Source organism: Chiloscyllium punctatum, chromosome 20 (assembly GCF_047496795.1).
Source record: "Chiloscyllium punctatum isolate Juve2018m chromosome 20, sChiPun1.3, whole genome shotgun sequence".
NCBI classification, from domain to species: domain Eukaryota; kingdom Metazoa; phylum Chordata; class Chondrichthyes; order Orectolobiformes; family Hemiscylliidae; genus Chiloscyllium; species Chiloscyllium punctatum.
The window spans coordinates 82889793-82904644 of record NC_092758.1 but is presented as its reverse complement, the minus strand read 5'-3'; the positions used below and the strand labels follow the sequence as shown (position 1 = coordinate 82904644).

Here is a 14852-nt window from a genome sequence, read left to right as displayed (position 1 = left end):
GGGTCTGTTTCCATGCTGTACATCTCTATGACTCGATGACTGTATGAATTATTGGTGACCTGCCCTTAGAGTTCTTTATGCGTCTTAGGATCAGGTTTTGCTCTTGAATGCCCCTGTGCCGTATATTGCAACATCTTAGTACATGAAGGATGCTATTCAAATACAAATTGTTCTGATCCAGCCCCATGAGACAAACATTAACACTAGTTTCTTTGGTTACCATTTCACTAGATTTAATTGGTTTTTATATAGAACATCCTCCACAGTTCCAAGCTTCTCAGGATTTCAAAAAAATGTCTGTTCTACCTTTCTTCAAACCAGAGAGGCTAGCCTTGTAATTCCCACATTCAGTTCCTTCCTGTTGCAACTACCGACATAATCTGCCAAATTCGCAGCTTCCATGAGTTTATGGGTTGATAGGTACTGGGGTCTGTCCCCTTCATGCTAGTTCATCATAAAGCCAAGATGTGACACATCTGATATGGGATTATAATACTGGTGAGCTCCTGTACTAACAGATTCTCTCTCTGCGTGATGTCCAGCATCGAACTAACATCTTTGGGTTTTCGAAGGACCATAAGACATAGGAGCAGAAATTAGGCCATTTGGCTCACCAAGTCTGCTCCACTATTCAATCATGGCTGATAAGAAACTCAACCCCATTCTCCTGCTTTCTCCCCATAACCCCTTTGATGCCCTTTATAATCAAGAACCTATCTATCTCCATCTTAAATACACTTAATGCCCTGACCTCCACTGCCTTCTGTTGCAATGAATTCTATAAATTGACTGCTCTCTGGCTGACGAGGTTTCTCCTCATCTCCATTCTAAAGGTCTTCCTAAGGCTGATCTCTTGGGTTCTAGTCTCTCCACCAAGAGAAACATCTTCCCAATGTCCACTCTCTCCAGGCTTTTCAGATCGCCCACCCCATACTTCTAAACTTCATTGTGTATAGACCTGAGTCCTCAAATGTTCCTCATATGTTAACCTTTTCATTCCTGGGGCCACTCTCATGACCCTCCTCTGGACTCGCTCCAGGGTCAGTAGAATTTGTGTTTTGAGTCTTTGCTTGCATTAAGATTGCTTGGGTGTTGCACAGATCTGAATGTTTCATCAAAACTCCTGCAATAAACTCAGTGGTTCCTCAAGCAGCAACGATGTCAAGCAATTTCTTTAAAAAAGTACTTTCAGGCGACAAATTTCAGCAGCTCAATAGAAACTGAAAGAACTGCGGATGCTGGAAACCAGAAACTAAACAAAAAGTTTCTGGAGAAGCTCAGCATCCGTGGAGAGAAATCAGAGTTAATGCTTTGGGTCCGGTGACTCTTCCTCAGAACTGTATCGGATTAAGTATTGGAAGTTCCTGAGAGTAGAGTCCTTCAAAGGCCACCACTTTTGATGTGGTCACACTAATGACAATAAAGTTCATGCTGTCGTGAGGGTACTTGCTCTCTGTTTACACCTCAAGGAGACATAATCCCACATGGAACATCAAGGAGTCCAATAGCTACCCGCTGGCCTTTCAGATTCTTCAACAGGGCATGGGTATCTGGAATCAGACATAAGCCAGAGCAGGTAAGGATGGCAAGTGTCTTCCCAGCAAAGCTGTTAGTGAACCAGATGGGCTTTTAATGACAATTGCCAATGGTCACTGTTACTAAAACCAATTTTCAATCCCAATTTCTTGAATAATTAATGAAAATCCATCACTTGCCACAGCAGGATTTGCACCTGTGTTCCCCAAAGAGTTAGACTGGGTTTGTGTACAGTGACCTTATCGTTTCTCCACCATCAGTGAGTAGCATAGGTTAATACATTGAGGACTTGTAACCACGCAATAGCCCATTTGTTAGTGATGGAAAAGTCTTACTCACCACCAGGTCTTGATTTGTTTGGAAGGATTCTAGATAATTGGAGTAATGCTCATTATCCATCTGCTTGAATATTGCAGTCATGCATGCCACAAAATTACTCTGCAATAGAGAAACACCAAGAGAATTAGCCGTGAAGGATGCTATAGAAATGTGAGTTCTATTTCTCTGCCTTTCCTTTCACTTCTCAGACACAGTACCATTTTCAGAGGGAAGACAAAATCCTTTGTTGCAACCGTGATTGCTAATCAATGCTGACACCATGGTCTTCAAAATGGTTACGCAACTTGCACTGAATAAACCCTCTTTCCCAAATTTATAGACGAGTGTGCGTCGCTGGAAAAGCACAGCGGGTCAGGCAGCATCTGTGGAACAGGAGAGTCGACGTTTCGGGCAAAATGTCATTCCTTAGGCCGAAAATGTCGATTCTCCTGCTGCTCGGATGCTGCATGACCTGCTCTGCTTTTCCAGCACCATACTCTCGATTCTGATCTCCAGCATCTGCGGTCCTCACTTTCTTCACTCTAAGTTTATACTCCAACAGTTTCAATAACTGGTCAGGTGATCTGCTTTGCCAGATTATGTTCTGTACAATTTACGCCTCACTATCTCTCCAGCCTATTTTGTTCTTTGCTTCCACACACTTGACGCTTTCCCTTTGGAGAAGCAGGACTGAGACTCAGTTTTGAAATGAACAATGGTTATATAGAAAGAATAGAGTAATGACCAAGTTCAGGGTTCCAATTAATGTTTTCCTAGGGAAAACCTCCTTCTATTTTTACTGGCTGTTTTGGAACAGTTCCAAGGCAGATATCCAATAAAAAATTTGAAGGTGAAAGATCTAATGTCAGAATTGCATTTTAATTGCATTTTAATTCAATCACAGGACACAGATTTCACTGGCTGGACCAGTATTGATTGCCATTCCTTAACCGCCCTTGAGAAGTGGCAGTGAGCTGTTCTTTTGAACCACTGCAGTCCATTTGGTACACCCAAAACGTCATCAAGAAGGGTGTTTTGAACTTTGACTCAGTGGCAACAAAGGAAGGGCCATGGAAAGGGTGACTAGACAAAGACCTTTCCCCTGGGTAGCTGTGTAGGTTTAAGGGAGAGGGACAAATTTAAAAGGGCATCTTTTTCACACATGGGTGGTATGTGTATAGAATGAGCTGCCAGAGGAAGTGGTTGTGCTTAGTAAAATTACAACATTTAAAAGGCCTCTGGTTGGATACATGAGCAGGAAGGGTTTAGAGCGATATGGGCCAAGTGCTAGAAAGTGGGACTAGGTTAGCTTAGAGTATCTGGTCAGCATGGAGGAGTTGAACTGAAGGGTCTGTTTCCATGCTGTACAGTTCTATGACTCTATGAATGGTATGTATTTCCAAGTTAGATGATGTGATTCTTATGGAGCAGTGGTCACTGCTGTTTGATCCTGTGTTTGATCCAGGAGATCTGGGCTCAAGCCCCCCATGCTCCAGAGGCATGTCATACCATCTGTGAACAGATTGATTCTCCAAGTCAGGATGGTGAGTGGCTTGAAGGGAACTTGCAGCTAGTGGTGTTCCCATGTATGTGCTGCCTTTGTCCTTCTAGATGGTGGTAGTTGGAGGTTTGGGAGAGGCTGGTAGGAGCCTTGGTGAATTTCTGCAGTGCATCTTGTAGATGGTACAGATTTCAATTACTAAGCATGAATGGTGGAGGGAGTGAATGTTTGTAGATGTGATGTCAATCAAACAGGCTGTTTTGTCCTGGATGGTGTCAAGCTTTCTGAGTGTTGTTGAAGATGCACTCATCTAGGCAGTGGGGACTATTCCATCACACTCCGAATATATGCCTTCTATACACTGGACAGGCTTTGGGGAGTCAGGAGGTGAGTTATTTGTTACAGCATTCCTAGCCTCTGACTTGCTCTTGTAGCCACAGTATTTATGTGGTGAATCCAGTTCAGTTTCTTGTCAATGGTCAACTCCAAATTGTCAATAAATGGGGGTTTCAACAATGTTGATGCCATTGAATGTCAAGGGGTGATTCTCTTAGTATGAGTAACAGGCCCTTCAGCTCAACAAGTCCACACCGCCCCTCCAAATAGTAACCAACCCAGACCCATTCTCCTACCCTATATTTACCCCTGACTAATGCACCTAACACGATGGGCAACTAAGCACAACCAATTCACCTGACTTGCACATTTTTGGATTGTGGGAGGGAACCGGAACACCTGGAGGAAACCCATGCAGACACTGGGAGAACATACAAACTCCACACAGACAGTTGCCCGAGGTAGGAATTGAACCTGGGTCCCTGGTGCTGTGAGGCAGCAGTGATAACCACTGAGCCACCATGCCACTCTGTGATGATTAGATTCTTTTTGTTGAAGGTAGTGGTTGCCAGGTATTTGTTTGACATGGTAAAAACAATGACTGCAGATGCTGGAAACCAGATCCTGGATTAGTGGTGCTGGAAGAGCACAGCAGTTCAGGCAGCATCCGAGGAGCAGTAAAATCGACGTTTCGGGCAAAAGCCATGAAGGGCTTTTGCCCGAAATGTCGATTTTACTGCTCCTCGGATGCTACCTGAACTGCTGTGCTCTTCCAGCACCACTAATCCAGAATTTGTTTGACATGAATGTTACTTGCCAGTCATCAGCCAAACCTGAATATTGATAATCTATTCGCATTTGGACATGGACTACTTCAGTTTCTGAGGAGTCGCGAATGGTGTTGAACGTTATGCAATCATCGGAGAACACCCCCAATTCTGACCTTATGATGGAGCGAGGGTCGTTGATGAAGTAGCTGAAGATGGTTAGATCTAGAACACTACCCTGAGGAAATCCTGCAGAGATGTCCTGGAGCTGAGGGGAGTGATCTCAAACAACCACAGCCATTTCTCTTTGTGCAACGTATGACACTAACCAGTGGAGAGTTTGCCCCCTCATACCCACTGATTCCATTTTTGCTAGGGCTCCTTGATGCCACACTTGGTTCAATTCAGCTTTGATATCAAGGGCTGTCACTCTCACCTCAGCTCCAGAATTCAGCTCTTTTGTCCATGTTTGAACCAAGGCTGTAGTGAGGTCAGGAGCTGGGCAGAACCCAAACTGGGCGTCACCGAGCAGGTTATTACTGAGCAGGTGCTGCTTGATAGCACTGTTGATGACACCTTCCAACACTTCACTGGTGATCGAGAGTAGGCTGATGGGGCAGTAATTGGCCGGGTTGGATTTGTCCTACTTTTTGCATACAGGACAAACCTAGGCAATTTCCCACATTGTTGGGTAGATGCCTGTGTTGTAATTGTACTGGAACAGCTTGGCTATGGGAGTGGCCAGTCATGGAGCACAGAACAATATCAGGTGTTGTCAGGACCCATAGTTTTGCAGTATCAGTTACCTTCAATCATATTTTGATATTATATGGAGTGAATATTCTAGCTGAAGATTGCTATAAATGCTTCAGCCTTATCTTTTGCACTGATGTGATTGGCTTTCCCACCATCGAGGCTGGAGAAATTTATGAACTTTCCTTCTCCAGTCAGTTGTTTAATTGTCTACCACCATTGGAAGTGGTATGGAGCTGAACAACTTATATCTAATCTATTGATTGTGGGATCATTTAGCTCTGATTTGCTGTTTATGTTTTTGTCAGTAGTTGCATTAGGTTGCAATGCAAGTAGTCATGTTTTGCAGCTTCACCAAATTGACACCTCATTTTTAGGTCTGCCTATTGCTATCTTGCACACTCTATTCAACCAGGATTACTCCCATGGCTTGATGGTAATGATTGAGTGGTGGATGGGCTAGGCCATGAGGTTGCAGATTGTGTTGGAGTACAATTCTTTTGCCGTTGATAACCCACAGCACCTCCTGGATGTCCAGTGTTGAGATTTAAGATTGGTGTGAATTCTGTGCCTTTTAATCCAGCAATAGAGTCACACAACTCAGTGGAGAGCATTCTCAATGAGAAGAAGGGATTTCATCTCCACGCTATGATGTGGTGGTCACTCTTATCAATACTGTCGCAGACATGTATCTGCGGCAGGTAGAGTGGCGAGGAGAGAACAAAAGTGGTTATCTTATTGGTTCCCTGACTAGTTGCCACAGACCCAGCCTATTAGTAATGTCCTGGAGGACTCAGTCAGTTCTGCTGCTGCTGAGACACACTTGGTAATGGGCACTGAACTTCTCCATCCAGAGTAAATTCTGTGCCCATGACACTCTCAATGCTCCCTCCAACTGGGGTTCAATATAGAAGGGTTGTGATTCTGAGCTGTATTGCTGAGTTGGGTTCAGTTGGCTGGACACATGGTACATAGTACTGAGCAATGCCGAGCATGGGTTTATTTCCTACATTGGCTTACATGAAGGTCCCACCTCCTCAACAGCGACCCTCATGGTGACCTTCAGATTAAGTCACCATCCATCATTTTCCCTCTCTCTGAGAGAGCAGCCCTATGGTCCTATGCCAACTTTCCCTTGTCTGCCTTTCACCTTCCCTGTCCATTGCCCACTGTGCCACGTGTTTAAAGGAGGTGTGGTTATGTCTATCTTAGGATTTACCTCTCCAGCTCTTTCCTGCACTCACCACAACAGAGTAGTGGGCAAGCCCTTTCTGCAGGACACCTCACATGGGTCAGCAGGACTAGGTCAGAGTCTACTTGAAGAACCGAATGATCCACATGGCATCGTTGCCACAGCTGACACCAAGTTCCTTGAGATAATTGTTTACATGAGAGATCTCAGTCACCAACCACTTACACTCCTACAGCAGCTCAGCAGAGCTGTGGGCAGTGCCTAGTAACTGGAATAAGATCAACAAACTCATTTCCTTTACTGTAATCTATCGACAAGGACGTACAATCTTGATCAAGACTCCAGTCGAGTGCAATGCAGCCAGAGTTGGTACACTGTCAGAAATGCTATCCTTTAATCCAGACATTTAAACAGCATCCCTCTCAGCTACCCACCCGCCACACCCCACCACCCTCTCAGACTGACAGACGAGATTCTAATCGAAAGAAGAGTGGGGGAGAATTGGATAGAGCTCTTAAAGATAGTGGAGTCAAGGGGTATGGAGATAAGGCTGGAACAGGATACTGATTAGGAATGATCAGCCATGATCATTATGAATGGCGGTGCAGGCTCGAAGGGCAGAATGGCCTACTCCTGCATCTATTGTCTATTGTCTATTGTCTATTAACCTCCGTCCAGCATCGACGCTGTGGATTATCTAGAAAATTATACAATATTGACATGAAAATTGGGCAGCCTCCATAATCCACGATGCCAATTTTTATAGGTAGGACAAGTGGAAAATCCAGACTTGCCCCTTCCCCTACCCTACATCCTATCTCTCGGGCCTTATGTCCGAAATGACGACTCTCCTGTTCCTCAGCTGCTGCCTGACCTGCTGTGCTTTTTCCAGCATCACAGTTTATGACTCCTCCCCCACCTCTCACCACGTCCATGCTGAGGCCAGCTGAGTTAGTGGCGATGAGGTGTGAAATAGGCTGCGGTAGCGATGTCCCACACAGATCAAGGAACATCGACCTAACAAAGTCATTTGGCAAGCTGAACATGGATCCTCAGGCCAAGTGTGTTTAACTATGGAAGACAATCAGCAGCAATATAAGTCATACTTTAAATTGAGAAATGTTCTGGAAACACTGCCTTACAATCATTGAGCTCGAAGTGACTGGTGCTGAAATATTCTCCATTTCACAACTAAACACTACAGTGTTGGAAAGCATAGTGCCTCAACCCTGAACATCTGAAGTTTGATGGAGTTGTGTTGTGCAGTGTCCTAGCTGAGAGAATCTCAGTGACCGTGGCGTTATGACCAGTCAGAAATTGAAAGGAACATCTCAACATCGATCAAACAAAAACACAAAGTACTGTGGGCGCTAGCGACCAGAAACACACAGAAATTGCAGTAAAACGCAGCATTTCTGCAGACAAATTGAAGTTAATATGTCAGCTCCAGTGACCCGTCTACAGAACTGACTGTATCTGGGAGAAGGCTGGCCTTTATGTTGACGTTGGGGTTGGGGGAGGGAGGAGGATGAAGCTGAGTGAGACAGAAGGACAGTTCAGCAGACTAAGGAATGGTTAATGGTCAACCTGAGAGAATGAATAGCTGCTAATGTGGGTCATTAGTAGCTGACAATGAATTGGCTGGAGTAGCAGTCCATGTGCTGACAAGGCTTGGTGAGTGAGGATTGGGGTAAGGGCATGGGAGAAGGTGCCTCAGGCCCTGAAATGATTGAACACGATATTGAGTCTTGAAGACTGCAGGTTCCCCCCGAGCGGAAAATGAGGTGCTGTTCTTCCAGCTTGCACTGAGCTTCACTGGAGCACTGCAGCAAGCCTGAGACAGAGATGTTGGCCGGGGAACAGGGTGGGGTGTTGAAGCGATAGGTAACTGCAAGCTCAGGGTCAATTTTGTGGGCAGAACGTAGGTGTTCTGCAGAATCCAGTCTGCATTTATCTGCTCTACACTGGGGAGATGGCCTTATCATAACTTGAGCTGCTACCGCAAACAACCCATTGTTGGCTACATCTGCATTAGCAGGTATTGATTCTCCTAGACTGACATTTACCCCTTCTTTTATCTGTCTCTCCCGGGGGAAGGTGAGGACTGCAGATGCTGAAGATCAGAAACATTGACTCTCCTGCTCCTCGGATGCTGCCTGACCTTCTGTGCTTTTCCAGCGTCACACATTTTGACTATTGTTCTCACCCACTGAGCTCCACTACGCCCTCTGAGAAGCAAGAGAATCAACATTTCGGGCATAAGCCTTTCATCAGGACTCTAACTCTCCTGTTCTCCTGTCAACTCTCCTGATCCTCGAATGCTGCCTGACCTGCTGTGCTTTTTCCAGTGTCACAGTTTATGAATCCTCCCCCACCTCTCACCACGTCCATGCTGAGGACAGCTGAGTTGGTGGAGATGAGGAATGAAGTAAGCTGCAGTAAGGCTGTCCCACACAAATCAAGGATCATTTACCTAAAAACTCATTTGGCAAGCTGAAAATGGATCCTTAGCACAAAGTGTCATGAACGATGAAAGAGAATCAGCAGCCATATAAGTCATACTTTAAATTTAGAAATGTTCTGGAAAAACTGCATTACAATCATCGAGCTCGCAGTGACTGGTGCTGAAATATTCTCCTCGTGTCTACATTTCACAACTAAACATTACAATGTTGGAAAGCACATTGCCTGAACCCTGAGTATTTTAGGTTTGATGGAGTTGAAATTTAAGCAGCCATTGTCTTGTGCAGTGTCATAGCCCTGTAACTGCTGAGTGAATCTCAGAGACCGTGCCGTTATGACCAGTCAGAAGTTGAAAGGAACATCTCAACGTCAATCAAACTAAAAACAAAGGACTGTGGGCGCTAGCGAACAGAAACACACAGAAATTGCTGGAAAAACTCAGCATTTCTGTAGACAAAATGAAGTTAATATTTCGGCTCCAGTGACCCGTCTATAGAACTGACTGTATCTGGGAGAAGGCTGGCCTTTATGTTGACGTTGGGGTTGGGGGAGGGAGGAGAATGAAGCTGAGTGAGACAGAAGGACAGTTCAGCAGACTAAGGAATGGTTAATGGTCAACCTGAGAGAATGAATAGCTGCTAATGTGGGTCATTAGTAGCTGACAATGAATTGGCTGGAGTAGCAGTCCATGTGATGACAAGGCTTGGTGAGTGAGGATTGGGGTAAGGGCATGGGAGAAGGTGCCTCAGGCACTGAAATGATTGAACACGATATTGCGTCTTGAAGACTGCAGGTCCCCCCGAGCGGAAAATGAGGTGCTGTTCTTCCAGCTTGCACTGAGCTTCACTGGAGCACTGCAGCAAGCCTGAGACAGAGATGTTGGCCAGGGAACAGGGTGGGGTGTTGAAGCGATAGGTAACTGCAAGCTCAGGGTCATTTTTGCAGGCAGAATGTAGGTGTTCTGCAGAGTGGTCATCCAGTCTGCATTTATCTGCTCTACACTGGGGAGATGGCCTTACCATAACATGAGCTGCTACCGCAAACAACCCATTGTCGGCTACATCTGCATTAGCAGGTATTGATTCTCCTGGACTGACTTTTACCCCTTCTTTTATCTGTCTCTCCCGGGGGAAGGTGAGGACTGCAGATGCTGAAGATCAGAAACATTGATTCTCCTGCTCCTCAGATGCTGCCTGACCTTCTGTGCTTTTCCAGGGTCACACATTTTGACTATTGTTCTCACCCACTGGGCTCCACTACGCCCTCTGAGGAGCAAGAGAATCAACGTTTCAGGCACAAGCCCTTCATCATGATTCTAAGTCTCCTGTTCTCCTGTCGACTCTCCTGCTCCTCGGATGCTGCCTGACCTGCTGTGCTTTTCCAGCACCACACTCTCAACTCTGAACTTCAGCATCTACAGTCTTCAGTTTCTCCTTTACTTCCTCCTCCCACCCCACCTTCAGGATATAGACCAACCATTTCCAAGCTACAATAAGTTCCAAAGAAGAGTCTCCGGACCCAGAAACGTTAACTTTGTTTGCCCTCCATAGATGCTGCCAGGCCTGTTGAGTTTTTCCAGCAATATCTGTCTGTGTAACCCAAAGTCTATGTTGTGCACTTTAATCAGAGGATACAAGGCAGTGTGAAGAGCAAACAACAACGCAGTTGGTGACAATGAAAAGCCAAAGTTCAGAAGCGAAGCCTTGGCAATAAACAGAAATCTGGGGCAACGATACAAAGTTGAACAGTTTCACAGGGAATGCCAAACAGAGTTTTTTTTCACAGAAATTAATGATAATCGTTGAGAGCAGGTGGGCATTCCAAACTGGTGACTGTTTACTATGAGACACCTTGGGAGAGTGGGCGGTGTGAATTAGCTTTCAACAAAGCCTCAAAGCCAGAGAGAGTGATAGAGAGAGAGAGAGAGAAAACACAACTGATGAATATGGCTAGCAACTGTATGTGTTGCATGTGTTGTACTCTGCACAGTTTTACCTCTGTCCTAGATGACTAATGGTGAACTTATCAATCAACATTTTGGGAAACATTCTGTCTTAAATACATGGCTACATTGAGGTGTATTGCTCTCATACGAGCGTGGGTAATGTGAGATAGAATGTTCCGTTGTGAAATAGACTGCTATCATTTAGTATCCCAGTTTGCTGAAGAAAAGGACTTTTGTTAAGTGCCAAATAACAGCTTGTCCCTAAACTAGGAACCATGGTCATTTAGCATCGTCATCTTCCATTGAGGAAGGGTTAAGACAAGTGGGTGATGCAGAAATGGGGAGAAACCAACTGTTTTAAATTCAATGCATTTGTACTTGGGATGCTGACATCTCAAGCGAGACTGGCATTTAGTGGACATCTATCTCAACGTCCTTGAGAGGTAGTTGGTGAATTTTCTTGTTGTCAGTGCACTGAGGGTGGAAAAGCGCAGCAGGTCAGGCAGCATCCAAGGAGCAGGAGAATCGACGTTTCGGGCATGAGCCCTTCTTCAGGCCTTCCTGAAGAAGGGCTCATGCCCGAAACGTCAATTCTCCTGCTTCTTGGATGCTGCCTGACCTGCTGCGTTTTTCCAGCATCACATTTTCAGCTCTGATCTCCAGCATCTGCAGTCCTCACTTTCTCCTCCAGTGTAGTGAGGGTGCTCCTACAATGCTATGAGGCAAGGAGTTCATGGATGATTAAGGACTGTTTTGTAATCTCTCAATCAGGAAAGTTTAGAACATGGAGATAAGGTGCTCTCATACATCTTCTGCCTTTGTCCTGTGTGCTGGAAAGGAGATGCTACTAAAGAAACTTTAGTTGGTCCAGTAAACATCGACTCTCCTGCTCCTCGGGTGGTGCCTGACCAGCTCTGCTTTTCCAGTGCCACACTTTGTGACTAGTGTCAACAGCATTCATTTATAAACCTGGCTGGACTACATATTCAGTAATTAGAATTGATGTTATGAAAAATTGAAGATTTTTCGACCTTCCCGTAACTCTGAATGTTCTTGCAAAAGCTTTGTCGCTATTGGTTCTGTGTTATACCTCAAGGCCATTGTGCATAAAGGTTGAAAAGGCACATTAAAATATAGAATGTTAATCCTATCGATACCTTCACTTGTTACAAAACAGAGACGATGAGGCTCTGAGTCAGCCTTGACACAGAGCAAAACGGGAAAATAAATCAATCTTCTCTAGCCATCTAAGACACAGCAGGGTAAATGAAGGCAAAAGCAAAAAGGAACCTGAGGCTAAATAAGGACATGACTTAGATCTGCAGTAAGGAAACAAAAGCAAAGCCTTGCTAATGAGCCACAGCAGGTGAAGACATAATAGATTGGCAGGCAAAAAGTCCTGTAATGATATCCAAGGGGACAAAGTTGATTTATAGTGATTAGCCCAGTCAAAGGTGATTTCAGTATTAATGATCTAATGTTCTGTGATGAAGTCAGACGTCAGTGGCATACTTAGTTCAGAAGAATTCAGACACAATGTTTAGCAGTCTCAAATTCGCGAATGTAACTGAAAAAAAGCCGTGAGTTTTTTTTCTGATATTTAAATGCGATGAGTCAGTGATCAGCCTCTGTCTGTGTGTCTTAGGGAGCGCTAAAGAGAATCGCAATGGTGAATGTACAGAAATCCACCAAACGTTTGCAAACTCATCAGTTCCAGAAAAACTTAAAGAGCAAAGATAGGAATGATACTTGATTAGGATTGAGTGGCTGGAAAGTATATTGCTGGGAAAAAGGGTTGCATCTTTCTTTTTACTGCTCGTGATGAGACATTTTTAAATTGTCATTATGTTCTGTTGTTATAAGTACATTGGCAGCTTTTTGTAAATATTTTCAGTGATTGGTCATTACAGTATACAAACTGCAAAACAAACATTTATAGTCTATCAAGGCAGGTTGCCCTCTAAGACTTCAAATGACTTGTCCTTTATTTCCATAATCTCTGACCAGTACACATCCAAAAAGGTTATTTTCCAAAAGAAATGCATCTAATTTTCATTTTAATAAATTAATTCTGAAGTTTTCTATTACCTTTCAAGGGAAGTTATTCTAAAGAGTAGCCCCTTGCTCACTGGTCTCACAGGTGGGTTGTGAATTCACCTCAAATTGTCCACTTTTTCCACCCAACTTCCATTACTTCTGAAAAACTTATTGAAGTTCATGCATAAAGGTACTGAACCTTAAAAAAGATTTCCTAAGAGTTTATCTTACTCAAATTACTGAATCTTGTTGCTACATATTTGCCAGACTAGTGAGTATCATAGCCCCAAACTGTCTTATTTGTGCTGTTTGATAACAGCTAAGTCCTCTGCGACTGTCCTACATAGAGGTAGAATAATGATCTGTATTCAATTAACTGGGATCCTCTTAATTTTAAACAGCGTTCCTGTCAGGCACCGATCCATCCGCTCCCCCTCCCACCCTCCTCCGCCCTGTCAATTTGTATCCTTTTTCTCATTATTCTGTCTGAACTATTAGCTGAGTGGGTGGAGAGGGTAATTCTCAAGCTCTATCAAATCTCTCTTATTTTTTCTAACAGGTATAATTGCGCTAACACTTTATGTATGTCCTCCTAATTACTGCTCCATGTTGTGGGTGGAAAGGGCCTATACGTGATGGAGAGAAATGGAAATCAATTCAGAAATGGTTGCGTTGGCCAGCTACCTCAATGGATAAAGACATCATTAGTAAATATGAAAATGGTTCCATGTTCATCTATTGCTGTCTAGTCACACATTTTGGAATTTCCCACCCTCTTCCCTGCAAATCTTTCCATTTGTTGACTTTCCCTTTTTCAAAATATTAGTTCCAATCAACCACTTGAACCTATTTTTTTAAGTCATTTCTCACAAAGTCGCTATTTCCGTCTCTATATCAATTTTATGTTAATGTGCACTGGGGCACTGCACTGTCCTCAAGATGCAGTATGGATGCACATTGTTGCTGCTGGGCTGTTGACTTGTGCTGACTTGACTATTCTCACAGGATTCTGTGACATTTGCCAATTCAAGTTGTGGGCTTGTGAGAGGAATAGTCATTCAGTGCTCATTCCTTGCTGGCAAGTGTACAAAGAAAGTCTGTGGAATCAGATGCAAGAGTTGGTTAAACAACACAGAGACTTCAGAGAGCCAACCACTCGAGCTGGTAGCTCAAGTGCGCAAACCCAGACTGGAGATCAGGGTTGAAATCACAAAACATGCCAAAAAATACACATTTTTGAAAGAAAACTCCAAGAAAAGCCCATCTTGTCAGACAGACAGACCTCCACACTTGCTTTAATTATAAAGAACATTCTTTTTAAAATCAATTTTCTTTCAAAGATGCCGTTAACGAGGAGCAGAATGTGAAGGTTTGACAGGAATACAGCGACGCAAAGTCACCACAAGGACTTGCTGCAGAGTACAAAGTACAAAATGACTTCAGTATCTCTGATCCTAATAGATGCCTCAATATTAAAGTAGCTCTGGTGAGTTTCAACAGTTCAAAGGACGCCCCAGTTTTAATGTACTTTGATCAAGGGAAATGAGTCAAGCGTTCATTGAAGTCAATGGAGCATGTAGATTGGGAACTTCAGGTGTAAAATAGGTGCCACACTGAACCCACTCATGGGTTAAGTTAAGAATGAGTCCTCAGCATCGCAGAATGTAATATATTCCATGATATCACTTTATCCTGGCGTTTGTCAAATTCACTCTACATTTACAACATAGAATCCCAACAGTATGGAAGCAGAGTATTCAGCCTATCAAACTCACACTAACCCTCTGAAGACCATCCCACCCAATCCTTGTAACCCTGAATTTCCCATGGCTAACCCACCCAGCCTGCACACACCTGGACACTATGAACAATTTATGAGCCCTTCCTGAAGAAGGGCTTATGCCCGAAACGTCGATTCTCCTGTTCCGTTGATGCTGCCTGACCTGCTGCGCTTTTCCAGCAACACATTTTTAAGCTCTGATCTCCAGCATCTGCAGTCCTCAC

General features: G+C 44.1%; 1 protein-coding gene across 1 annotated transcript in view; it reads right to left on the bottom strand.

The window, feature by feature from the left end:
- Nucleotides 1-14852, bottom strand: part of LOC140492226 (dedicator of cytokinesis protein 2-like) — a 731998-nt gene that overhangs the window by 245150 nt on the left and 471996 nt on the right. Inside the window, exon 28 of the mRNA XM_072591134.1 lies at nt 1876-1974. Within this exon, the coding sequence (XP_072447235.1) occupies nt 1876-1974 (99 nt within the window). The remainder of the gene's footprint in view (nt 1-1875; nt 1975-14852) is intronic.